Source organism: Xyrauchen texanus, chromosome 32 (genome assembly GCF_025860055.1).
Source record: "Xyrauchen texanus isolate HMW12.3.18 chromosome 32, RBS_HiC_50CHRs, whole genome shotgun sequence".
Taxonomy (NCBI): Eukaryota; Metazoa; Chordata; class Actinopteri; order Cypriniformes; family Catostomidae; genus Xyrauchen; species Xyrauchen texanus.
The window spans coordinates 2,747,411-2,773,059 of record NC_068307.1 but is presented as its reverse complement, the minus strand read 5'-3'; the positions used below and the strand labels follow the sequence as shown (position 1 = coordinate 2,773,059).

The 25,649-nt window shown below is 40.3% G+C and overlaps 2 protein-coding genes across 5 annotated transcripts in view; both read left to right on the top strand.

Annotated features, from left to right (window-relative positions):
- Positions 1-4,517, top strand: part of si:dkey-238i5.2 (uncharacterized) — a 34,784-nt gene extending 30,267 nt beyond the window's left edge. For both annotated transcript variants that reach the window (XM_052101205.1, XM_052101204.1), the window contains exons 17-18: positions 1,226-2,471; positions 3,899-4,517. In XM_052101205.1, coding sequence (XP_051957165.1) covers positions 1,226-1,855 — 630 coding nt within the window. In that variant the 3' untranslated portion in view covers positions 1,856-2,471; positions 3,899-4,517. The remainder of the gene's footprint in view (positions 1-1,225; positions 2,472-3,898) is intronic.
- A 2,726-nt stretch (positions 4,518-7,243) lies between these two features.
- The window catches only part of sipa1l2 (signal-induced proliferation-associated 1 like 2), a 125,352-nt gene continuing 106,946 nt past the window's right edge, over positions 7,244-25,649 (top strand). For all 3 annotated transcript variants that reach the window (XM_052101158.1, XM_052101157.1, XM_052101156.1), the window contains exon 1: positions 7,244-7,404. The gene's annotated coding sequence lies outside the window, so the exon portion shown is untranslated. The remainder of the gene's footprint in view (positions 7,405-25,649) is intronic.

Below are 25,649 nucleotides of genomic sequence, written 5' to 3'. Positions count from 1 at the left end.
ATGTCGGTCTCTATAAAGCTCATTTCGTATCTTTGGAGTGTGGGACTTTGGAAAGATTGCCGTGGCTAATTCAACATCTCAGTCTTGTAATAGCTTACAGCACTTTTCATCGTGTAAGATTGCGCATGTGGTGCCTGGGTATCTCAGCGAGTACTGACGATGACTATCACCCCTAGAGTTGTGAGTTCGAATCCAGGGTGTGCAGAGTGACTCCAGCCAGGTCTCCTAAGCAACCAAATTGGGCCGGTTGCTAGGGAGGGTAGAGTCACATGGGGTAACCTCCTCGTGGTGGTGATTAGTGGTTCTTGCTCTCAATGGGGCGTGTGGTGAGTTGTGGAGAGTAGCATGAGCCTCCACATGCTGTGAGTCTCCGTGGTGTCATGCACAACGAGTCACGTGATAAAATGCACGGATTGAGACTCGTCCTCCACCACCCGGATTGAGGTGAATAACAGCGCCACCACGAGGACCTACTAAGTAGTGGGAATCGTGCATTCCAAATTGTGGGAAATGAAAAACAAAGATTGTGCATGTAAACATGATAAACTTACGCATGAGATCATTCTTTTACCATATGGGATAGGATGTACAGAACAGGGAGAATAATAAAGTTTTGTTGATTGTTAATTCGAGTTAAAATACGAGTTGTTAATTGTCAAATACAAGTACTTGATTTTTCATAATCTGATTATGTAATCCAAATTATGTATATGTATATATCATTTCTGTTTAGCAAGTATGTGTTGCATTCTCTGAACTACGAAATAATTGTGCAATTACTTGTGATTCAATATTTGATTCGACTGACAGCCCTACAGAGTGTTTAAAGCTTCAAACACATACCAAACTGAGCTCGAAGCTTGCACACAATCCAGGCATGTGTGTGCTTATTATTCTCCCTGCTCTGTACATCCTATCCCATATGGTAAAAGAATGATCTCATGATTAAGTTTCCATGGCGTCACCTGCTTCGAAATGCCTCCTGGTGGTGTGCAAGTGTAAAGATGCATGCCAAAGCATAGGATTTATTAACTTGGCATGCAATCAGATTAGTCGTGCTTCGGGTAATGCCATCACAGCTGGGTACGTATGCATTCAAGATCCAAGAGATTTTTTAAATCCTCAGAATGTGTGTGGGCCATTGTTAGCTGGCTATGCAATACGGGATTGTTATTATGAGATGTAAGTTTATCTAACGGTTCGCATTTGTCTCTGTCTTTGGCAGGTGTTCACGTATTTGCATGTCTCAGACAATTACAAATCCCCATCACATGCAACAGGGGAGGATAAAACAACCTCCGCCTTGTGTTCTTCATCAGTGTCCCTTTCTTCCTCTCATCCATCCTCCTTACTCTCACAAAATGTCACTCCTGAGGGAGGGACTGTTTGCAACCACAACAGATTCAGTGCCAGTTCTGTGTTCACGCGGAAAGAGCCGATCAGAAGCAGGAATGGTGAGCATCGAAGGCACTCCTCGCTTGGCAACGTAGGATTGGAAGGATCTGCTGAACCTTCCAACATTTTCAGGCAGAGGTGTAACACTTGGCCAGAAGGCGAGAGGAGGGGTCAGGAAAGTCAGTCAAACTCCAGACCTCAGGTGCTCATTAAAGCGAGCATGTTACCGGTGGATTGGACAATTTGCCTAGTACTATCAAGACTCAGAGCGGACCAGTTAAAAACATCTGCTCTTATCTGTCTCTGGGATCCAAACTTAGCTTCAGTCTTCCCAAGAGATTTCACAACAGTGTCTCAGACTCAGAGAACAAAAAAGACATCGGACCTGGCCTGGTTTATGACAACCCAGCTGACTCAAATGGCCAACCTGTACGCTCATCTCAAACTCCAATGGAGGTAGAACCAGTCATTTATACTAAACAAACTGAAGTGGATGCAGAGCCAAATGCAGACTGTGAAGTGTTGACTTTGGAAGACTTGGAAGATGTTGAACCAACCAGTGATGTTGAGGATGTACATAGCCGAGTCTTGATGCAAGAGAGGTTCGCCACACCAGTTGAATGCCCTCAGTGGCAATACAGTCGGCCAGACAAAGCATCTCTGAACAGCCGTAACGATTCCTCCAAAGCCAACAGTGCAGCCAATCAATGCTGCCCTTCTTCATCAACCTGTGGCGAAGAATGCATTAGTGTTTACACCAAAATAAAAGACCTGAATGGTCACTTATACAATGCATCCAAATACATGAAGGTAAGATCCCTGTCGCACACCTCAGTCTCTCGTAAGAGCGCCCGTGTCATAGACTGTGGTGTGAGAGACTGTGCAGTGTGTTTCAGCGACACATTGAAAGAGACATTACCTGTGAGAGAAATGAGAGTTACCTGTGCAGAGAAGCCTGACATCAGCACGGAGGCGGTTCTTCAGCCGGGTCACTGGCTTTTCCAACAGGAGGAAGAGGAACTGAAAGATATCTGGAGACAACTGCACTATGGAAACATATATGGTTGAAGAGAAAGGTGAAAACATTTCCTTTAGACACATAGACAGCGAATCTAGTTATTATTACTGACCTATATCAATATTGTACTATGATAATAAATACGTGCCATCACAGAAAACAGTGGAAATATTGATTTGAATGACTTTAACATCAGATATGTCATGGTCATATCAGGAGTGGCCAGACATGTGACCTGCCTAAGTGTGATTAGGAAATAGCTCCATCTGTTGGACATGATATTACAGTATTCAAGAAGGGAAGAGCTGCTCCAAAAAGGGGGCGGGAGCTCCAAACTGCCATTAAAGATATAGGGAGCCCCTCACCTAACACTTTCCCTAACTTTAACTGTGACTTAGAGTCCCCCTTTTGGAGCTGACACAACCCCCTTTTGGAGTAGCCACGCCCTGTTTGTAGAGTTGACACCCCCTTTGGAGTAACCACGCCCCCTTTGTAGAGTGACTGGTCTGCAGCTATACCTACTTGAACTATTCAGATGATTTTGGAGTTGACCCAACACCCTTTTGGAGTAGCCACGCCCCCTTCAGAGTTGGCACAACTCCCTTTTGGAGTAGCCACGCCCTCTTTATAAAGTGACTGGTCTGCAGCTATACCTACTTGAATTATTCAGATGATTTTGGAGTTGACCCAACACACTTTTGGCGTAGACACGCCCCCTTTATAGAGTGACTCGTCCGCTATACCTACTTGAACTATTCAGATGATTTTGGAGTTGACCCAACACCCTTTTGGAGTAGACACGCCCCCTTTATAGAGTGACTCGTCTGCTATACCTACTTGAACTATTCAGATAATTTTTCAGTGTTCCTATAATACATTTTTTAAAGGAATATTATAAGCTCAATCGACAGCCTTTGTGGCATAATAACTACAAAAATTAATTTCGACTTGTCCCGCGATTTCTTAAAACAAAGAAAAGCTAAAGCTGTGTTATACTGTTTTGAGCTTCACATTTCTGCCTTTAAACCCTCCAAAAATATGCCCCATTCACTTCCATTGTAAGTGCCTCACAGTTACCTTGATTTTTGCTTTTTTTAAATAAAAGAAGGTACGAGTCAAAGTCATTGAGCTTAACTTTGCATTGAACCCAGAATATTCCGTTAACATTAATTTCACAGCTATGCATAGTAAAATATCTAATTAAATAAATGTAAGTTGCAACATATGCACAAAATGAGGGGGCAAATGGAAGTATCTAAAACGTATTGTAGGAAAGAGGAAGAAAAAAAGCATGTCTGCGATTGTATTAGATATTCTTATGCTTTCTAGTTATTAATCATGTAATGAAATGGCTTTTATTTGCTTAAAAATGAGTAGTTGAGTGAGTATGTGATTTGGCACATGCAAATTTATAGTGAAATGAAAATACATGTTTTTTTCAGTTTATGTGAACATTGTGTTCACAATGTTCCTTTTTAATTACAGGGTTCTCAATCAAATCCAACAGGGGACATGTGACCCACCCACTCTATGGATGAGAAGGTCTTAATTTGGCCATGTAAGCCACTCACATCAATGAGATGGATTATTGTGGACCGGTTACCCTATAATTATTTGGACAACTCGCCATTTATCTGCTGTACATTTGATAACTGATTTGATTATTTGTATACTTCTCTATATCAATGTGGTAAATGTAATGGAAAACTGCCAATGTTATGGTTGGATGAGTTACAGTGCAGATCATGTACTACACAATGAATAATACAATGCATATAGCCATCATGAGTGGTTCTTCAACATTTCATGCCACCTATCCACCACCAATGTTCCCTCATTTTTTCCAGCATCGAGCAAACTTTAAATTGTTTGAGTGCAAGACTTGTGCACAATGCAACACACACACACACACACACACACACACACACACACACACACACACACACACACACACACACAATGCCATATTTAGAATAATATCAATATCCCTGTAGTTATCCCTAAAATACATAGCAAACTTTAACCCCCGATGCATATGTTTGCATACATTCATACAGTTGTAAAGATGTATTTTCTTCATAAAACTACTTTTTTGACAATTAAAATAATATGAATTATAATTAAGATTGTGTGTGTGTGTGTGTGTGTGTGTGTGTGTGTGTGTGTGTGTGTGTGTGTGTGTGTGTGTAGCGTGTATTTATCACTTTGTGGGGACCAAATGTCCCCATAAGGATAGTAAAACCCGAAACTTTTGACCTTGTGGGGACATTTTGTCGGTCCCCATGAGGAAAACAGCTTATAAATCATACTAAATGATGTTTTTTGAAAATGTAAAAATGCAGCAAGTTTTCTGTGAGGGTTAGGTTTAGGGGTAGGGTTAGGTTTAGGGGATAGAATATAAAGTTTGTACAGTATAAAAACCATTATGTCTATGGAAAGTCCCCATAAAACATGGAAACACAACGTGTGTGTGTGTGTGTGTGTGTGTGTGAGAAATATTAAAGGAATATTCCGAGTTTAAAAGGCAGAAATGGTTAGCCCTATAATTTATAAAAGCACATTCATTCTTAAAACTTGTGCATATTTTGAGCTACAACGTTTTAAAAATTCTAATTTTTATAGTCGTTTTAGCGTGCTACGTCATCAATGTTGTAAAAAAGATATACCATAGAGAAGGTTAGTAAGCTATTTTATCACGCTAAAATTGTGTAAAATCAATTTTATTTTGTGTAAATCAACATTATGCCGCAATTTCCGTCGACGAAGCTCAACTTTTACTGAACATTCATTTAAAACGGTCTAGAAGCGCTTGAAAGTTCTGTCAGACTGTTTACACATATTAATATCATGCTCAAGATTAAATTAAAAGGACACTCTTTTTGTTGATCGACCCCAGAAAATGTCTTTTAGGCTGCGCTTTCGATTGAAAATGCTTTGGGGCTTTGTATGAGACTAATCGTTCATGAATCCATTCTTACTTAAACTGTCCTGTACAGTTCAACGGGACAGTTTAGGTAAATATGTTGTTATTTACACACAAGTTTGTTCTGCTCGTGTTTCATTGATTTGATGATATTCACGCCTTTCATCCACACACTAACGGCTTTCGAGACTTTAGAAAATGCTCTCCAGTATCACATACTTTGGAAAAAGATGAAAATAAGAAACTGAAACGGACTTTTGTCGGACAGTTTTGCCGCCCATTTTTAACAAGCGGGAACTATAAATTCGCGCGCACCCTGCTCAACAGTTTGCAAATAGTATGTTTAGCATTTGCAAACTGTTTAGCATTTGCCATTTGCCACACGTCACAGTTTAAAAACCACTGGCGTACACGATTTAACACTTGTGCGACCTTCGGGACATTTTTGACTTTTTCATTTTTGTGTTTTCCATCATTTTAGCTATGTTAATGCTAATAGCATACATTTAGCCAACGGTGTGTATTTTTGGGGGGATTTTGATATTTCAACCTCTATAATACATCTATAATACACCATGTACATAAAATAGTTACACTCAGGACCTTCAGGACAAAAATATCCCCCACTGAAACCCATTAAAATGGCAATATTTGATCCCAGTGCCATTAAAGCATAACATAATGAATTCTATGCTATTATGCTTTCATTCCCGAGCCCTGGCTTCAAAATGAAAGCTTTTTATATTTTCCACCAGATGGCGCCATTTTTCTCATGTTTAGCCTATGGAGCAAATACATGCTTTTTCCCTATTTTCTGTTTGCTGTATTATAGAGCACTGCAGGCCAGTTGAGGAAATGATGCAGCTATAATTGTGTGGGTGTGTTGGTATGGATGTCAGAGTGTGTTTTGTATGTGTGTACTGAGAAATCGGTGTGTGTGTGTGTGTGTGTGTGTGTGTGTGTGTGTGTGTGTGTGTGTGTGTGTGTGTGTGTGTGCACGCAAAAACAACTATGGCATTATGTAAATAAACTGGCATTTAATGGGTTAAAATCCTGAAAACGAATGAATATTTGGTAGTTATGTTCAGGACTAATTTTGGTTAAAAAAAAAAAGTCAGTGAAAGTAAATAAATATTGAAAAATAATATTAATATATAATATTTTTATGGCAGGTCCTGAGTGTGTTTTGTTTTGTTTTTTAAATCTGACACTGCACAAATAATAATGCATCAAAATCAGTGTTGTTGCTAATAATTGACATATCCCAGAGTGGGATAATCCCAAAATAAATAAATAATAATTCCCCTTAGCATTTAGTATATGGAAAATAAAATGTAATCACAAGTAATTGCAAAATTATTTCGTAGTTAATGTGTCTTGAACACATTCAGTTCAGACATACTTGCTAAAAAGAAATTATATATATATATATATATATATATATATATATATATATAATAACAACAGTGGCATAAACAAACTGGCATTTAAAGGGTTAAAATCCCGAAAATGAATGAAAAGTATGTATGGTTGGTATGATCAGGACTGATGTTGGTTAAAACATAATATTAAAATATAATATTATGGCAGTTTTTTGACGCGGACATTTTTGTCCTCGAAGGTCCTCTTGAGTAACTTTTTTAAATTGACGCGCAAGGGTTGAGTTTGAAATAATCATTCCCAATTCCCAACATCAGGGGGCATCCTCAACACGTCTGTGCTCAATGTACACATAAGGTAAGCGCGCAAGGTAAGCTGTAAGTCTATCCCTCACAGCCATATATTATGAATAAGTAAATTTTTCCAAGATTGACAGTTCAGGTAGCAAATAATACGGGTCCGTTGTTGTAGGCGGGGTCTATATGCACCGTGGCGAATCAGCGTCCATGAGAGGCGGGGCTTGTCCCAGTGGGGCTGTCAGTCATGCACCCGCTGTGTCCTGGTTGTGTTGAGTTGTTGCGCGTGGATGGCGCGTCTCTTTGGGAACTAACGTGTGTTTTGACACAGGGAATCGTTATATTGTATGGTGTTTCGCGCACAGTGCGATTGTCTTCTCGTGTATGTCTAGGTAAGATTGCAAACATTTGATTCTTTCTCTTGTTTTGTTTTAACTTGGTCCGAAAGAAACTTTTCTTAAAGGAGAACTCCACGGAGCGTGGTGGGGTTTTTAACCATTCAAATCTGCTCAGATACTTTTTTTAACGAGATATGCATCTGGGAATGATTAATTTCCATGTTTTAGACTTTGGTTTAAGGTACTTTTGTGCCGTTGCTGATGCGCACTACAGTGGATAATTCAATAGTGTTGTGGGACAATAAAAACAAAACACCTTAGCTTGCTTCTATACTTGATTACATCACGTTAAAAAGTGGAAATGATTCATATTTACTCGCTTTATGACTTTTAAGTCTCAAACACTCAAACAATACATGATTTATTTAGAAAATAATTGATTGTTAAGACCCTTTGTAGTTTGGGGGTTGGTCAGGGGCGTAGATTCCATGGGGGAGGAGGGGGGACCCCCCCCACAAATTATCAAAACATCGCATTATTCCCCCCCAACCCAATATTTATACTATGATAAACGGAAATTAATTAAATGGAAACATATAAATGCTTTGGGCTGCAACTCCCACCCCAAATGGTCAAGCCAAATCTACGCCCTTGGGTTTGGCTATAAGGAATTTGTGATTATAAAGTATTATTATCTTCCATCTAAAAGTGCGAAAGCTCATTCTGTCACAGGTCTTCATACTAAGAGAGATTATCCGAAAGTACTCATTACTCAGGGTGTTGAAAACCCTGCCACAGTCCAAAATGGATTAGTCTCGTTTAATTTGTAATGCTTTAAAGAGAAAATAGTTTTTGTGCTGTTCCTTGAGCAGTAACCTTGGCAGCCAGCTGTTGCTTCTATCATCTTGGCAGTCGACCCAGTAAATCTGCGGTTATATTCTCTCCTGGGCTTGGGGTTTTTGATGCCCAAATTAGAGGGGTTTGTGTCCTTTGTAGCTCCCACACTGTCTTTGTTTCAGGCGCATCCATTATTCAAATTCAGGCGTATACTTTGTTCTCATCTGTTAGAAACTGAATGGCATGTAAATGAAATGTCTTCATCATATAACTGCTAAATTTATCCACCCCGAAATGTCTTATTGCATGTAGAATGAGGTGCAGATGGCCCGGAATGCTCATTTAATGAGATGCCGAATATTTCATTGTTAATTTAATTATCAAAACTCCAATGTAATTATGTTCAGCCAAGCTATATTTAGTCAGATACACATCTCTGGAGAGCCAGGCTCGGAGCCAACCAAGAAACACATTGGTGTCCTCTCAGTTTCGGCAATAGAAGTGTTGTGCTGTTTCAGTTAAATGTTCATATTCCATTCAAATGGTCATTTATTTGGTGATCTACAGCTGGAAACCATTGGATGGCTATATGTGGTCATTTGAAATCCCCTCAGGGTGGATTAGAAGTCAAACACCCCAAAGGTCTGACAGCGGGGAACCCGTCAAAAACACTTTCCACGCGTTCAGTGGGTTCACATCAGTGGCCTTTGTGTTGCCACCCCTGACAAAAAACAGGCCTGAGGGTGATTTGTTTGTGGTAGCTGATTAATTTCCTCCCTCTCAGTGTCATGGCAGGCACCTGTCAGCACTGAGGGACTCCTTGTGTTAACCCTGGGTTGTCCAGACGTAGTGCGGTCAGGCTAATTAAGCCTCTGGTCTTTACTTCGACTCTCTGGTCTCCTCGGGACAAACCTCGAGATCTTCGAGAAATATCTGCAGATGGTTTTCAAGTGGTCTAATACAATATAATTGAGAGAAATCATATTAGATGCAGCTGAGTTTAAGCTACCCCTCAATTGACTTGATTGAGGTATCTAATTCTTGGGACACCCCATTGACCCTGGCAATCAAATCTGAAGACCCCTTCCCATTGTCTGCTTCGTTTTTCATTGTTCTTCGGCAGCTATCATATTTTTGTTGTGTGGGTTGTTGAGCATGTTTCTATGTCTGGGAGAACACCTCAATACGACTTTCCTATGTGCATCTATGCTTCCCTTGAGACTGTAAACAATCAGAGTGTGTTTAAGAGCCTGAATCCTGCATGGTTGGGGCAGATTATGTGCATAGTTTGCATAATTCATAGATAATGTAAAGGAAATCAGTTCGGATGTGTTTCAAGTTTAGCCAATCAAGGTCAGAAGTTGAGAACACCTCAGGGAACAAGCTCCAAACGGCTTAATTTGAAGACTAAACAACCCCTGTACTTGGTGTGACCTCTTTCTGAAAGAGTTTGCTGACAGGGATTACCAGCCTTGCGTCTCATGGTAACAAAGCTGTAATATTAGATACAACTCTACACTGATAAGGTTAAGTGATTTTATCACACTGAAATCATGTTCGCTTGTGTGATGTTTACATTTTGGGGCAGCGTGTATTTTAATGTTAATGGTCTGGCCCTATTCACTTCCATTGTAAATGCCATTCTTGCTTCCCCCCCCCTTAAATAAACGAGGGCCAAGTTAAAAATATTTTTTGTGGTAGTCAGCATCTTGCCACTAATGCTGTTGATTGAGCTTAACTTGTATTGATCCCGGAACATTCCTTAAAATGCCCTATGCGTTTGTTCTTCTACAGGCATTTTAAGTGGTTTCTAAAAAACTCAAGAAGAGGACAAATGGTACACTGTTAATTTGCTGGTAGTAATGCAGTGAGTGTGAAGAGGAAGATTATTTATATATTTTCATTTTTTTCATTTTTTAACAAATGGATGGCTTTGGGAGAATGCATGGACACAGACAGGGATTAGCTATAGCCATCTGTTGCCCAAGCAATCAATAGCCAGACCTTTCTCAGCTTCCCTGCATGGGAACAGGAAAGGATCACTGCACCACTCCATCAACGGTACTTCAGTTTGGCCGAGAGTGACCTCAGGTTCTTCAAATTTTAATGTGTGTTTGCTCATGTGCCTTTGTGAGGGAGAGATATTGACGTCACCTAGTTCCACCATTCTTCCACCATTCTTGGCACTCTTCCAATTCAATTACATGCTTTCATCATGTTAAGACATACGTTATAATTGGTTCTAAGTAGTCTACTGTCTATTTAGTTGGTGGTTGCCAATTTCCAATGTCAGTGTTAAAATCTTCCAATAGTCCCTTCTTTCAAGGTGACCACTTTGCTAGGAAACTTGAGGGAATCTTTTTTTTTTAGTGTTTTACATTTTAATTATCTGAGATTTTCTTTCCTCTGATACAAGAAAAGGTTTCCTTTTTGGTTACCATTGAGTTTCTGGCTATTTTCTTTCTCGTCCTATTCCCTTTTATGGCTCTTTTGAAGGTGTCGACACAATGGAGTGTCTTGCTATGACACTTCCCCAGCCTTGAGGTTTGCAGGTTCGGTTTTCAGGTCAATATAGAGTAGACCATTTAATCCTTATTGTGGTAGACAGCCTTAAAGAGCTGACGCCAACTCACACTTCCCTTCTCACTTCTGCCTGAGTGCCATTGATGACGTTTCTGGCTGAATCACCTGACCTTAGCACCCTGTATTGCTGAATCCCAGATATTCTGTGTCTGGTAAACAAGAAAAATAGGCTCAATATTAAACTTTTTTTCAATATTTAAATTTTTTTGCTTTTCATTCTTGTTTCATATTGTTTCATTTTTTGGTTTGCCATGAAGCATGGACTATACGTGTTATCACATGGTGTCTGAACTTGAAGGTCAGTCAGAAATTGTAGAAGTGTGGATTGCTGACATGGTGGCAACAAGAACTGCCTGGCGTTTGTCTATGAGTGCTGGCAAAATGAAGTAGGAATTTGGGGAAAGTCCAAAGCTTGTATTATAATCTTGGCTTGTAAATAACCAATATAATGTTGGAGACCAAGTCATGAAACAATTTGATTGGATTCACATCCCTTCTTTATGCACTTCAATGGGTTGTCTACAACTTAATAGTTTGTCGATGTTGCTTTATACACTCACTGAGCACTTTGTTAGGAACACTTTGAATAAAGTGCCCGTCTTGGTCTTATACTGTTGTAGCCCATCCGCCTCAAGGTTTTACATGTTGTGTGCATTCTGAGATGCTATTCTTCTCATCACACTTGTACAGAGAGGTTATCCGAGTTGCCATAGCCTTTCTGTCAGATCGAACCAGTTTGGCCATTCTTCGTTGACCTCTCTCATCAACAAGGCCTTTCCGTCCGCAGAACTGCCACTCACTGAATTTTGTTTTTGGCTCCATTCTGAGTAAACTCAAGAGACTGTTGTGCGTGAACATCCCAGGAGATCAAACCAGCCCGTCTGGCACCAACAATCATGCCATGGTCTAAATCACTGAGATCATGTTTTTCCCCATTCTGATGGCTGAAACATTAACTGATGCTCCTGATCCATATCTGTATGATTTTAATTAAGTGCTCAGTGATTGTGTACATTTAATATCTTTAGCCTAAATGACATTTAATTGAATAAAAATGCTCACAGCGCCAGCCCCACCATCTTAGACCCCCTTTTATTGCCTAGTGAACAGGCCCATGGGAAAGCGAGTGAGGCTGCTGGCAAACCCTATCAGATGCATTGAGCCATCTGCCTCTACACCTGACACTGTAGCACTCACTGCCATCCATCCAAATACCTTTTCTTGATTAACAATAGTTTCACTTCAAACCCTGTCTAGGATCAGACTTGGTCAGCCTCATACTTTCCCACTATCCTTTGGGATTGTCCCTCTTTTCTTCCATCTGCTACATGAGCATAACCCTGGATGACAAGATGCTCAATATTTCAAATGGCAAATGCTATGAAAAACTAGAGCACTGGAGTGCCCAGTCTGCATCGGGTTGTTCTGTGCACCTTTGTTTCGACTTGTAGCACAGCACAGCATGGGGACAGGGATTGAAATCCCCCAAAAGTTCCACTTTGGCTGAACTGAATCTCATTCAAGCATCTCTGCTCATTGTGTGAGGGGGTGATTTTCGGTGGCTGGCTGATGCTCAGAGGGCTGTCTCCTTCTGGCTACTCTCTCTTGCTTTGATGCCAATCTCTGTTCTCAGTGGGACTAATAATACTCTCTTGTGGTTGCTAAATGTACTCTTTGGAGGTTTCAGTCACAAAGAGGGACTTCAAATGGGTATATAATGGCAGATATATGCAACATTTTCAAACTGTCCCTTTGTTTGCTAGCTTAGATCAAACCTTGAGTGTTTCACTAACACCGGCTGGTTGAGCAAAGCATGTTGACAATTAGATATTTTTAATTTTATAAAGAATGGAGGGATTTCCAGAGAAGCCTTGAGGGTGAAAATTTGAGGAATGCCACCTCTATAAGTGGTGCTCTGCTTTCTTCACTTTCACCTGGAGAAACATGGTATGACTAATCAGATGATTGACACAGACCTGTAAAAATGAAATATGAGCACAGTAAGGCCTTGCATAAGGTTAACAACTCCTGCCAACTGTTGAGAGAATCCGTGGCTGTGTTGTACCTGCGTTTGTTGTCACGGAGGCTTGTCCCAGAGTGAAGAAAGCGATAAAGACCGGGAGTTATGGCGTGGTATCGGTGAACTCTTTGTTTTGCAGTGTTTACCATTTAGCAGCTGTGAATCACCTTGTCACAAGCCTGTCTTGACTGTCCAATTGGATAGTCCTCAATGCAATATATTTAATCTTTTCCTGTTTGATGGAGGGCAGAGATGTGCAGTAGTTCGTTTAATGCCAGGGGAAGCATGGCACAACTGTCTCTTTAGCTTTACATCATTGTTTTTGCTCATTAGCTTCCATCTTATTTGCGAAGTGATTAAGTGCATTGTGCGCTAGACAGCGCCACCTCCTCCACAATGCATGCAGAGGGGAAAGCTTATTATTTTTGCCCTACATTTACAGTCTGTTTGTTTGCAGTGCCAGCATGTTATTCATGCATGTGCAAGGATGATTAAATGCATGTAATCCTGAGGTCTCCACATGTTGGCGTCTTTTGCTCTAATTGCTCCTAAATACACCGATTTAAGGCCTTTGTCATTGGGTAGCATTGGTGCGGAAGATCTCCAATCTTTAGTGCATTTTACTGTCTGTTTCAGAAGTCCTAGATGTAATGCTACCGCCTGCCCAGCTCCATCTCTCATGAGAGTACTAAATATATACCATAGAGATTGTGTATGACACTGCTGGATGTGATTTACATATGTTGGAAATAATCAGCGATGTGGCTGGCATTATTGTGCATGCACAGCAAACCTTCATAGCCCTTTAATTAATCATAACCTTTTTGTGTCTGGAGGTAATAACTCAACTTGCTCCAACCCTATCCATTTATTTTTTTTTGCAATATTTTTCTGACTTAAAGGTTGTGTTGTTGTTGTTTTTTTATGTTAAAATTCTTTCTCCTGTCCCAATTTAATGTGCAGTGACAACTAAAAGTAAGCCATTCATAGGCTGATTTCCCCAAGATTGAATACAATGTGGATCAATGGTATATGCTTCTGTTGAAGCCATCAGTCCAAGTTGCCCTCTATAGCTCAAGTTTGGATTGGGACTCTCTGTTTGGATAAACGGTGGATAATAATAGGGTCCTTTAAAATAATTTACAATCGTAATTCCTACAGTACCAAAGGAACTGCTTTCGATCCTCTGACTTTGGCTGTAGTTTATACCTCTTCTTTGCCCCAGGGTGGTGCAGGCCATTTCTGAGGTGGGACTGATGCCCTAATCTCCCTTTGAACATTTACTGGTCATTTCAGCAGGGACAGATGGACATGCCCCGGCCCCCAGGGTTTCCTATTGTGCTGCCATATTGATCTCGTCCCATTAATGGATGTGTCCACATTGGTTTGGAATGTGACTGTTGCGCATGTGTCAATCAAAGAGAACAATGTCAGCAAGGTCATCTGTAATCCCTCCTTGTTTGTTTGGGTGGCACAAAGGTTGAACCTTTTACAGCCTCGGAAAAGACCGCCAAGTAAGACATTTAATACTTTCAAAGCACTTTAATCAAAGTAAATCAGTATTAGAAAGGCATAGTTCAACACTAGCATTTGATTGAATGAGCTACGTATTAGTGTTGTCAAAAATATCGGTTCCAAGTCGATACTAAAATAAAAAGATGTAAAGATACCAGTGTTTCTGCAGTACCGAGCATCAACTCTATCCGGTACCAGCGCGCAGTATGACTGACACACGACAGCTTTAATATTCTCATTTTGAGCATGTGCTCTGTTACTCCTTATATTGAAATGGACAATTTATCAAATTAAAATGATGACATGTCCTAGTGTGATTAATTAAAGAAGAGCTGCGTTCTATGAATGACTAAATACATCCGACGCTCATACACTAGAAACACCACAGACATTGAGAATCATTCACGACATGGATCAGATAACGGAGCAAAGCACTTATCCATTGTCAATAGGATTCACCTGAGAAGCAGCATATAAGATATTTAGACTTGCTTTAAGAGGATGTATCTTAAATATACATTGAGTGTAATTTGTATATAAGTGTATTAGTGCAGTAAAGACAAAATATACTATTCAAGATCTATTCTGTAAAAGCAAGTCTAAATATCTTATATGCTGCTTCTCAGGTGAATGCATCTTTTTTTGAATTTTTTTTTTAGATATTTTTAAATATTTGTATTTTTAATATTATATTCAAAATTTTAGATAACAATTTTTTCTTCTGCAGTGTAGTTGCTAAAAACATTTATGTTGTTTTAAAAGAGTTTTAGAAATGTATATTGGAAAACAAGCCAAAATAAATACAAATCAAAAATATATTTTGTTGCAGTGTATAATGGGGTGAAGACTTCCCTCTATCACCTTTCTGCTCACTTCAATCCATCTTTAACTCACACAAAAAAAAAAAAAATGCCAATTTTCTTTACATTAAGAAATGCACAATGACATATATTAGGATTCAATAAGTCACGAGCCAATACATTGTAATCTAGCTGCAGCAAGCGTGCGCTCGAGGGTTGAGCGTCCCATGACAGTGTGCATCAGCCGGATGCAGTTTCAATCTCTCCCCCTTAGATCGGGACATTCACACAATTCATGGAATAGGGGCTGACCGCACAGACAAATGCCAGTTTCGGAGTTTGTAGTTATTTACATGATCTGCTTCTGTATTATTTGAACTTTAATAAAGCTATAATGCATTAAATATAACCGCATTAAAGATTTAACATTGGTATTTCCTTTTAAAGATGCTCGACACGCAAGTTTTGCTTCGCTCCACTTATTCCACAACGAGAGTGCTTCTGTATTTACTTTGTAATTTTGCATTATAATTCCCTCATACTTTGCGATCTACATCACCTGAAGCTGTTTGGAAAGTTTAGAGTGCATCTGGACAGTGATCTGTGTAAGTCTTCCTCTCCTCAGTCAGGTGCGAGCTGCAGTGCTGCTCTCGCGTGCCATCATTACAGTTTAATGTGATCCCATGTTACATTAAATTAGATCAAACGACTATTCGACAACGTACATTTTTGTCGAAAATTTTTTATCCTCGATGTTCTCGATAATGATGACTAATCCTTTCAGCGCATGTTAACTACATATTTATAGAATTAAATCACAGCATTTATGCTTTAATCTAAAAATAAAATATATACAAAATAAACTCAACTTTATTATATAGCATTTAAAACAACAGTTCAGCAAAGTGCTTCACAGTAATGCAATTTAAAACATAACTTTTAAAAATGACCACATACACAAACACCAGTAGTCTAAAACACAAAATACAAACACTCCAAAACTGTGTCCTACATTTCATTTGTCAGACTCAAAGGCCAGTGTAATGGTGCGTTCACATGCAACGCGAATTGAGCGTTTTGCGCAGCGCGACTACATACAAAGTCAATGCAAAGACGTGAATTTGCGGCGGGCGGTGCGAATGAAGCGAAAATGTGAAATCGCTTAATTCGCGCAAGTTGAAATTTTTCAACTCAAGCAAAATATCTACATGGCGCGTTGTCACGAAAGCATATCAGCATTGAGATTGTCCGGATGTCACTGACGTAGTAGCAGAAGAAATCTGGATAATTGGATAATATCATGCACCCAAACATGACGACGTTTGGTTTTCTGACGTATCTGGGACTTCCACAACAGATACAGAGCAGCAATCGTTGTGATATCGGCCATGTTGTAGAAGCCCCTCCCCCTGTCTCGAGGTCGAAAATTGTGGTGACGTCACTCTGTTTACATTTAATATATAATTTACCGTCTATAAATGTAATTAATGTTAACAAATGATGCATCTTTTCAAAGGTCAAAGGGTTCAACATTGGATCTCTGTTTCACGATAGCAATCCTCCAGAAACAGCGATTGAGTTATTTGTGCAGGAGTACAAATGAAAACATGCGATATCAAAACGGGACTTTTATTATGAAAACACGATCGCCAGATGAATCCAGTTCAACACACTTGGGTCAATCGTCCATGACAAGCGTTCATTAAAAACATCCAATAGCACTTTTTGTCCATAAAAGTGATAAATGTGAGAAATATTGATATATTCTCCATTGTTTACATGAGATCTCGCCTTCGTCATCGTTCTTCAACAAACTGCAATCTGAGCAGCATTCATGTTGTAAAACTGTTTATGATCTGATATATTAGAGTCTCATAAACAAAACCAGCCCGTCTCCAAAGTCTAGTTATAAAAATGTGGCGTAGTTTTAGTCATAATAGTCGAGCAGTGCCGTCAGATTTAGTGTCGTCTTGAGAGGCGGAGCCTTAATTTTACTCTGAACACTTCCAGAGATTTTACAGAGATTAAAGCTGCAGGAACTCATTTATTATTCGATCATCTTCAAATATGAAACGTAACTTCTGTAGACTCGTGACTTTGAGAACATTGTGTTTCTGGGTTGTCTTGCCACTTTTATTATTGTTTTGTTTTTATTATAAAAACACATTCAGCACAAAATATTTCCATTACTATAAACTTCAGCTTCTCTAACTTTAATAAATAACAACATATATTAATTGTGAAACTTGTGAAATAAAGCCCAAAGTGTCTTCTTTCAAACGATACTATAACTGTGTCCAAACTCCAAAGGGTCAGTAAATACAAGCATTTAAGTTCAGGTGTGTCCTTTTCATGGTTTGTGCTCAAAAAGTGGGTGCGTATCAACAGGTTAAAGACACTTAAGCAATGCATCCTTGATTGAGAAACACTTGAAGTAAACTTGCATTTTTAAATGGATTATTTACATTGAAATGTAACTTTTTAAATGGGCTAAAGCAGTGTGTTCAATAGCACATTGTCATAATGCCATTAATGCTGTGGTACCGAAATTGGTGAAATTTCACTGGTACTGACTACTGAAATGTTGGTACAGTGACAACACTACTATGAACAAAGCTGTTGTGTAATAGCCATACAACCTCAAATAATTTAGACTACTGAACATCATTTGTGTCTGTTATCATAATGCTTTTAGCTACTGTTTCATAAAAGCAATAAGCTGCACAAGGCTGTGCATTACGGTTCCCATGGTGAATGGGGTTTTAGGGACTTTGCCTCTTGTGGCTTATTGCTTTATTGTACATGCTATATGCTCAACATTTACCCATGTAGCATAAGGTATGGCTAGATTATTGTCCCAAATGTGCAAATTAATCTCTTGCACCATTTAGAGATGCACATGACCAAACAAAGGGATTAACTCAAGAAGGTCTGATGGTTCAGGATCTGATGACCTGTGGTTACTGTTGGGTAAGACCTCTGAATCCATAGGCCACACCTCAATGTGTTGTTTCAGTGGAACTTTTTGTTGGGGGGTGAGATGGTAGACCTGCTGTCCTCCAGCGCTGAAGGCTAGATAAGCGAAGAGGATTAGTGTCTCTCTCGGCATTCCTTCTTCCCACTGTAGTGAAAGTGATGTCTCGCTAGGAAGCCTTGGGGAATTCCACTGGACCCTTTCACTCTTGCATTTTGTCTATTCTCCCAGTTTTAGGGCTGTAAACTTGTTAATTACATGATATCACAATTAATTAAGTTAATCCCAATGAATCACATATATCAGTGTTTTCTAAGAATAGCCCCCAAATAAAAATGATTCAATTACATTGTTGTGGCAAATGAGTTAAACGTTGAATAGACGTTACGTATATATAACGTATGTTTAAAGGAATATTCCAGGGTTCAGTACAAGTCAACAGAGTTTGTGGCATAATGTTGATTACCACAAAAATGTATTTTGATTCGTCCCTCCAAAAATGGAGGTTCAAGTGAGACACTTACAATGGAAGTGAATGGGGCCAATATTTGGAGTGTTTAAAGGCAGAAATGTGAAGCTGATCATTTTATAGAAGTACTTACATTAATTCTTCTGTTAGAACTTGTGTATTGTGCTGTAAAGTTGTTTAAATCATCCTACTTTTAGGTTTTTAGGGTTTACAGGGTTATATCAGCAACAAAGTTGTAAAAGTTGATATTATTTTACTCAAAAAAGGTAAGACATTTTAATTTTTCACCCCTAATGTTTGCGAGTTCGAATCCCAGGGTGTGCTGAGTGACTCCAGCCAGGCTTCCTAAGCAACCAAATTGGCCCGGTTGCTAAGGAGGGTAGAGTCACATGGGGTAACTCCTCGTGGTTGCTATAATGTGGTTCTCGGTCTTGGTGGGGCACGTGGTGAGTTGTGCGTAGATGCCGCGGTGGATGGCGTGGGCTTCCACACGTGCTACGTCTCCGTGGTAACGCACTCAACGAGCCACGCAATAAGATGCGTGGATTGACAGGCTCAGACGCGGCGGCAACTGAGTTTCGTCCGCCACCGCCCGGATTGAGTCGAGTCACCACGCCACCACAAGGATTTAGAGCACATTGGGAATTGGTAGCCTTTGGCTTCCTAAGCAACCAAATTGGCCCGGTTGCTAGAGAGGGTAGAGTCACATGAGGTAACCTCCTCGTGGTCGCTATAATGTGGTTCGCTCTCGGTGGGGCACGTGGTGAGTTGTGCGTAGATGCCGTGGTGGATGGCGTGGGCCTCCACACGTGCTACGTCTCCGTGGTAACGCACTCAACGAGCCACATAATAAGATGCGCGGATTGACTGTTTCCGACATGGCGGCAACTGAGATTCGTTCGCCGCCGCCTGGATTGAAGCGAGTCTCAATTTGGTGGCTTCCTAAGCCCCGGTTGCTAGGGAGGGTATAGTCACATGGGGTAACCTCCTCGTGGACGCTATAATGTTGTTTGCTCTCAGTGGGGCACGTGGTGAGTTGTAATGTTGCTACGTCTCCGTGGTAACGCACTCAACGAGCCACGTAATAAGATGCGCGGATTGATGGTCTCAGACACGGAGTCACTACGCCACCACGAGGATTTAGAGCGCATTGGGAATTGGACGTTCCAAATTGGGAGAAAAAGGGGAGAAAATAAATAATATTAAAAAAAATTAGTAGAAAACATGTGCCTTGAGACACAGGTGCAGCCTCCAGAATCGTCCGTCACCGCTCATGCTAAACATAACATTGTTGTGTTTGTCGGAAAGTGTTGTCACTGGATCCGTTTACAGACAATCAAGGCCTTCAAATGGCTTTAAAACTCACCAGATTAGTAGCTTCAGTTTGCAGATCGTTCCGGCTGAGCAGTTCGACTATGACAGATGTTCAAGGCTTTGAATGCTGTCACTGACAAACAACAGATCCACATGTTTATAATCTGTAAAATAAATCCATATACAGTATATACATACATTCACAAAGGATTTACTGTGGTTAGGTTTTATTTTCTCATTTTAGGACGTTAACATGAACAAATCAGCACATTATCCAGCATGTTTTCCTGAAATTGCAAGAATAGCTTCGTAGAATTTGAGATGTTTTCTCTGTTACTTATACATGTAATATACATCAAACAAGGATTCAGGGTTGTAATTATCTGCGATCTTAAAGCACAGATGGCCACAGGTAAACCTGGCTGAACTGTTAGAAACCTCTCAGAACACAATTGCTGATCTAGACTCAGATTCTCTTCACATGTCCTTGTTTACATGCAATACCGTAGTGCTGATCTCACATCAGCATATAAGGGCAGCACTCCAGACTACAAAACATACTTAGAATCAGAATGAGCTTTATTGCTATGTGTGCTTACACATATAAGGAATTTGTCTTGGTGACAGAAGCTTCCTGTGCACTAACAAGACAACAACAACAAGACAGAGATAATAATAAAACAATTGATAATATAAGTATATTTTGACATGCATAATAAGACAATATGTATGTATGTACAATATACAAATGATAAGATGATATCTGATGAAAACACATATGAACACGCACAACACGACTGTCGCCACGTGATTTTCACGCGAGTACTGACACGATACAACCGGAAGTGTAGCACGATTTGTTTACTAGAGAACACCGTTCACAAGCTTTCATTTAAACATGCCGGTGTAACGGGAGCCAGCTGGTAGATAGCTGTGCAGTGTGTAAACCTCACTCTCCTGACCTCAAGAGGTGCACTAGCGACTGACGCTAAGGGCTGTAGCCTTTAGCCTCCTTGTTAGAGCACCCCCCCATGCCGGAGACGTTGGTTTGAGTCCCGTACGGAGCGGGTAGAACAGGAGCGTCACACCATCGTGCTTGCATCACGCAGAAGCAGCGTGAACCGGGTCCCCTCGTGGACTCGCATCAGAGAGTGTCCGGAAGTAAACAATTATAGTGAAAAGGACATTGACCTGTTTCTCACCGAAAGCGATCGTTTAACTTTAAAAGTCATTAATTAAGCCATTGGAGTCATATGGATTACTTTTACTACGATTGCTTGTGCTTTCTGGAGCTTTAAATTGCTGATCGCCATCCGCTTGCATTGTATGGACCTTCAGAGCTGAGATATTCTTCTAAAAATCATTATTTGTGTTCTGCTGAAGAAAGTCACACACATCTGGGATGGCATGAGGGTAGGGGTGTGCGATATGATGATATTTGATCGTGAACGATTGAATCTCCACGATTCACATTTTCGGAAATATCGTTGTATCGTGCTACAGTGCACGTTCTATCAGATGCAGTTCTATGGCTTTTCTACTTAACAACATGCGATGCGAGGCGCGCTAGATGTCGGCGTTTTAACAGGATCATAAACTTGCTCGTGAGATTTAGCAACGCAGGGACGATGGATGAAAACACAGAGGAGTTGATTCCTAAAAAAAATTCAACATCGGTAATATGGAAATGGTTTTGATTTTCCATAACAGACACGGCGCAAACAACAGTTATTTGCAAATGTTGCAATGATAAGATTCGCACGTCGGATGGTAACACAACAAATCTTTTTAACCACCTCAAAAGAAAACACCCTAAAGAATATGCTGATAGTCAAATTGTGAGGGGAACCCGTGCGAGTGCATCAGGTACATCCACGGAGCAGCCAGAGGCTAACGTTACAAGGCTTAAACAAACAACTCTAACGAAGGAGGTATTTGAGAAGGGAACTCCGTATGACAGGACAAGTAAGCGCTGGAAAGATGTAACTGATTCAGTGACATTTTACCTGGCCAAGGATATGATCCCCATAAAAACTGTGGAAAACGGGGGTTTCAAAAGACTGCTCAAAGTCGTTGATCCGCGTTACGAAAATATTTTTCTGCGACGGCCATTCCACGGCTGTATTGCGAATGCCGCAACAAGATGGAACACAAAGTTCAAAACGTAATTTTGTTTTGCCACAACAGCTGACTTATGGTCTAGCCGCACTTCAGAACCCATTTTGAGTAGTTATCTATATTTTTCATGCTAGATGCTACCTCAAAAAAAATAGAAATAGAAAAAAATGCTGACATGAGTTTTGCTCAGGGTCTGTTACAGCTGTTGCCAATGTTAGATTTTTTTTTTTAAAACAATGTTCATTTTGTGATGAGAAGTCTTTGATTGTAATGCAAGTCCTGTTAAATGTTCTTACTTTGCACAATTGCACTTCCATTAAATATACACTTGATTAAAATATGCTCGAAAACGTACTTTGACATAGTCTGTCATTTTTTTCCCTTTTATGTTTTGTTACTTTGTAGGGCTATGTTTTTTTAAATGGGGATATAATTTTTCCTGTGTTGCGGCTCATGTAATTTGCAAAATAGTCTTAAAAAGCAACATGAAATAGAATCGTGATAAAATCGTGAATCGTGATTTTTCCTGAAAACAATCGTGATATGATATTTTTTCCATATCGCCCACCCCTACATGAGGGTGAGTAAATGATGAGAACATTTTTAATTTTGGATGAACTAACCATTTAAAACATTCATGTTATAGTCTGTCTTTCCGGCTGCATTAAACTACAAGACTTCATGCTACTCTGAAAACTACTCTGCACATTTTAGTTGAGTAGTGCATTTATGTCCCGCATTTGGAGCGTTTGGCTTTCCATATAGCTCAAAGCTAAATAAAATGGACTGTGTGACCAATGCAAATCAATTGTTCTCACTCACACTCGCATGGGAATTCCCATGCACTGACAAACCTTACCTTATCAAGGGATCATTTCAAATGAGACCTAGTCTTTATATCAAGTAACAATAGCCGCTTTTCCACTATCGGCCAGTGCGAGTCAGGGCTATCAACTGGCCAGTGGGAGCCAATAGCCTCCAACCTCGAGGTGCAAGACCAAAATCGGGTTTGACTCTGCAATAACTCTGCAGCATTGCCCAAAAACCAACGTCCATCATCACACACCCCACCCATTTCACAAGCAAGAGAGAAGCTCAAGCTGAAGTGTCACATTATCTAGTTATCTAGAATATCGAGTTTATATCGAATGTAAACAGCAAGATAAGTTAGCATTGTCAGGCAACTCACTGACTGTAAGTGCCATGGTGTCCCGAGTGGTCTTTCCAGTAACAGCGGGATGATGTCCCAACACACACCGTCTATGAAAGTTCACCGAACCATGGAAAGTCATTGTGGCAGGGCGGAGGGCGGTGCCGGGTTGTGATTATATACACCCGGTCCCTTATCAGGCTAATTAAGCCTCCGAGAGGGATAAAGGCCGATGGCAGACGGTGGTGCGAAGAGAGAGAGATAGTTTACCGACATGTCCGTCGTGTGTGTTTGTCTTTTGCTTCAGTTTTATATTAAACTATTATTTATATTATCAAGCCAGTTCTTGCCGCCTCCTTTCCATCGAATTACATTACAGTCATTTCTTTGGGCACCGTTTTTTTTCCATAGGGCGTTTTAACGGATTTGTACTGTACTAACAGTTATTTTTTTTCCCGAACCTGTACCATTGTGCACTGGATACACAACCTGGGAAGTTCAGTGAAACTCCGCCTTTGACATTGAACCCGCCTCAATCCCCGGTTGGCTTTGTTTGGCCCAAGGGTAATCGACGGGCCAAAGGCTATTGGCCATTGTCCGTTGGCCCAGAGAAAGCCCCAAGTGGCACGATGAAGCCCCGGAAGTGACAGTGGGAATGCAACTGGCCCTGGCACGCACTACCACAATGATGAAAAATCCTGATTTAAGAAGCAAATCGGATATGAGATGTTTAGATGTAGGCCAGATGACAGGAAATCAGATACGAATCAGAATCGTTCAGAATCAGTTTGAAAGTTGTCTAAATCGATTGCGTAAAAAAATTGAATCTTATGTTTTTATGCTGTTTACACACGTGCGACAAGATCGGTGAAAAAACAGTGTAAATGTGGCCGTAACCACTCAAGTCAAGTCACGTAAATAAGATGAATAAGATGAATAAGAAGATGCTGCCTCTCTTTCTTTTTCTCCCTTCCTCTACGCTCTACCTTTCATCTGGGCTGAGGCTCATAAGATCGTTAGCGGATTTCAGAAGTCAGCTGTCTTCACAGACATCACTCACTGAGTGAGCAGAGAGGTTTTGGTCCCATGTGGAGGGAAAGGCTTTACTTATGCCACCTTTATTCCCTGAATGCCAGAGAGGGATGGATGGAGGGAGGGAATGAAGGGAAAGAGAGGAGGAGAAAGAGAAAGCCGAGCACAGCTGGACTGCCCGAGAGGACATTACTTCAGAGAGTCAGTGTGCTTTGTAATGTGAATAATAGAGGCAGGGAATACTTCACAACAGTGGACTGTTAAAAACAGTTCATCTGTCTGTCTGCCTTTTTCACTCCCCATCTCTTCTTCTCATTGATCTCCATTTCACCTCTCTTAAAGGGATTGTTCTCCCAAAAATGAAATTTTTGGACTTATCCTAGGGCTGGGTATCGCTCAAAAAAAAGTAGATATTAATATCGATACCTTGACTTCGATACCGGTTCCAAAATGAGACTTGTTTTTTTTTTTTATACGAATTTTATGAAGTAATTTTTTCAGTTTGTTGACTTTTTTTACAGACTCAAAGACTCGTCACTTGAGCCTTCTGGTCTCCTCATGCCATGGTTGGCAGGGGCAGGGGCTATAACATTAATGTGAAGAGGAAAAAAATCAAGAAAGCTAAACTGTTAATTCAGCCGACCCTAAGGATAAGTACGGTTTAACAAGATAACTAGTTAAATGGGAATTAAACTTGATCAGTTACTGTCACAACCTTACAACATTTTTAGCATCTATTTAGCTAGCTATTTATAGCCATACATCCAAACAATATCTAGCGTTACATAGGTCCCAGTTTATAGGACTGTGTCACCACGCACAGAAGCGTTAATTTAACAAGTACACAAGCATGTACCACTACAAGTAAGCAGATTTTGTTTGTTGGTTTGTTTGCTAAATGTTAGCCTACCTGTCGGAGTCACAGTCATAGCGCCGCTGCATTCATCAGTAGTTTTGGGGGAGGACTCGTGTGGTGGACATGTTCAAGGAAGCTCTGTGGCAGGACGCCGAGAGGATGACTGCACCGGCTCGATCTTCTTGCAGTCGAAGACAGAGCAACTTTCTGCTCTTAAATTTATTCTGTGCACTGTCAAGTGCTTCATCAGATTTGTCGTGTTGCCGGTCTTGGCAGCAATTATCTTCTGTACATCAAATACAAACATCTCTTTTATGCATTGATCAGTTACCACATATGACTCTACCCTCCCTAGCAACCGGGCCAATTTGGTTGCTTAGGAGACCACTCAGCATGCCCTGGATTCGAACTTATGAACTCCAGGGGTGGTAGTCAGCGTCTTTACCACTGAGCTACCCGGGCCCCAAAAATGAGCCATTTTGTTATATATTGGATGTTCAGAACAAATTTGCAGTCTCACAAAAATGCATGCTAAACAAATCATCAGAAATATATGTTATTGACTATTAATGATACAATGATATACATCATCGCAAAGGGGAGGGTCTCAGCTTATGTTGCCTAGATTGAG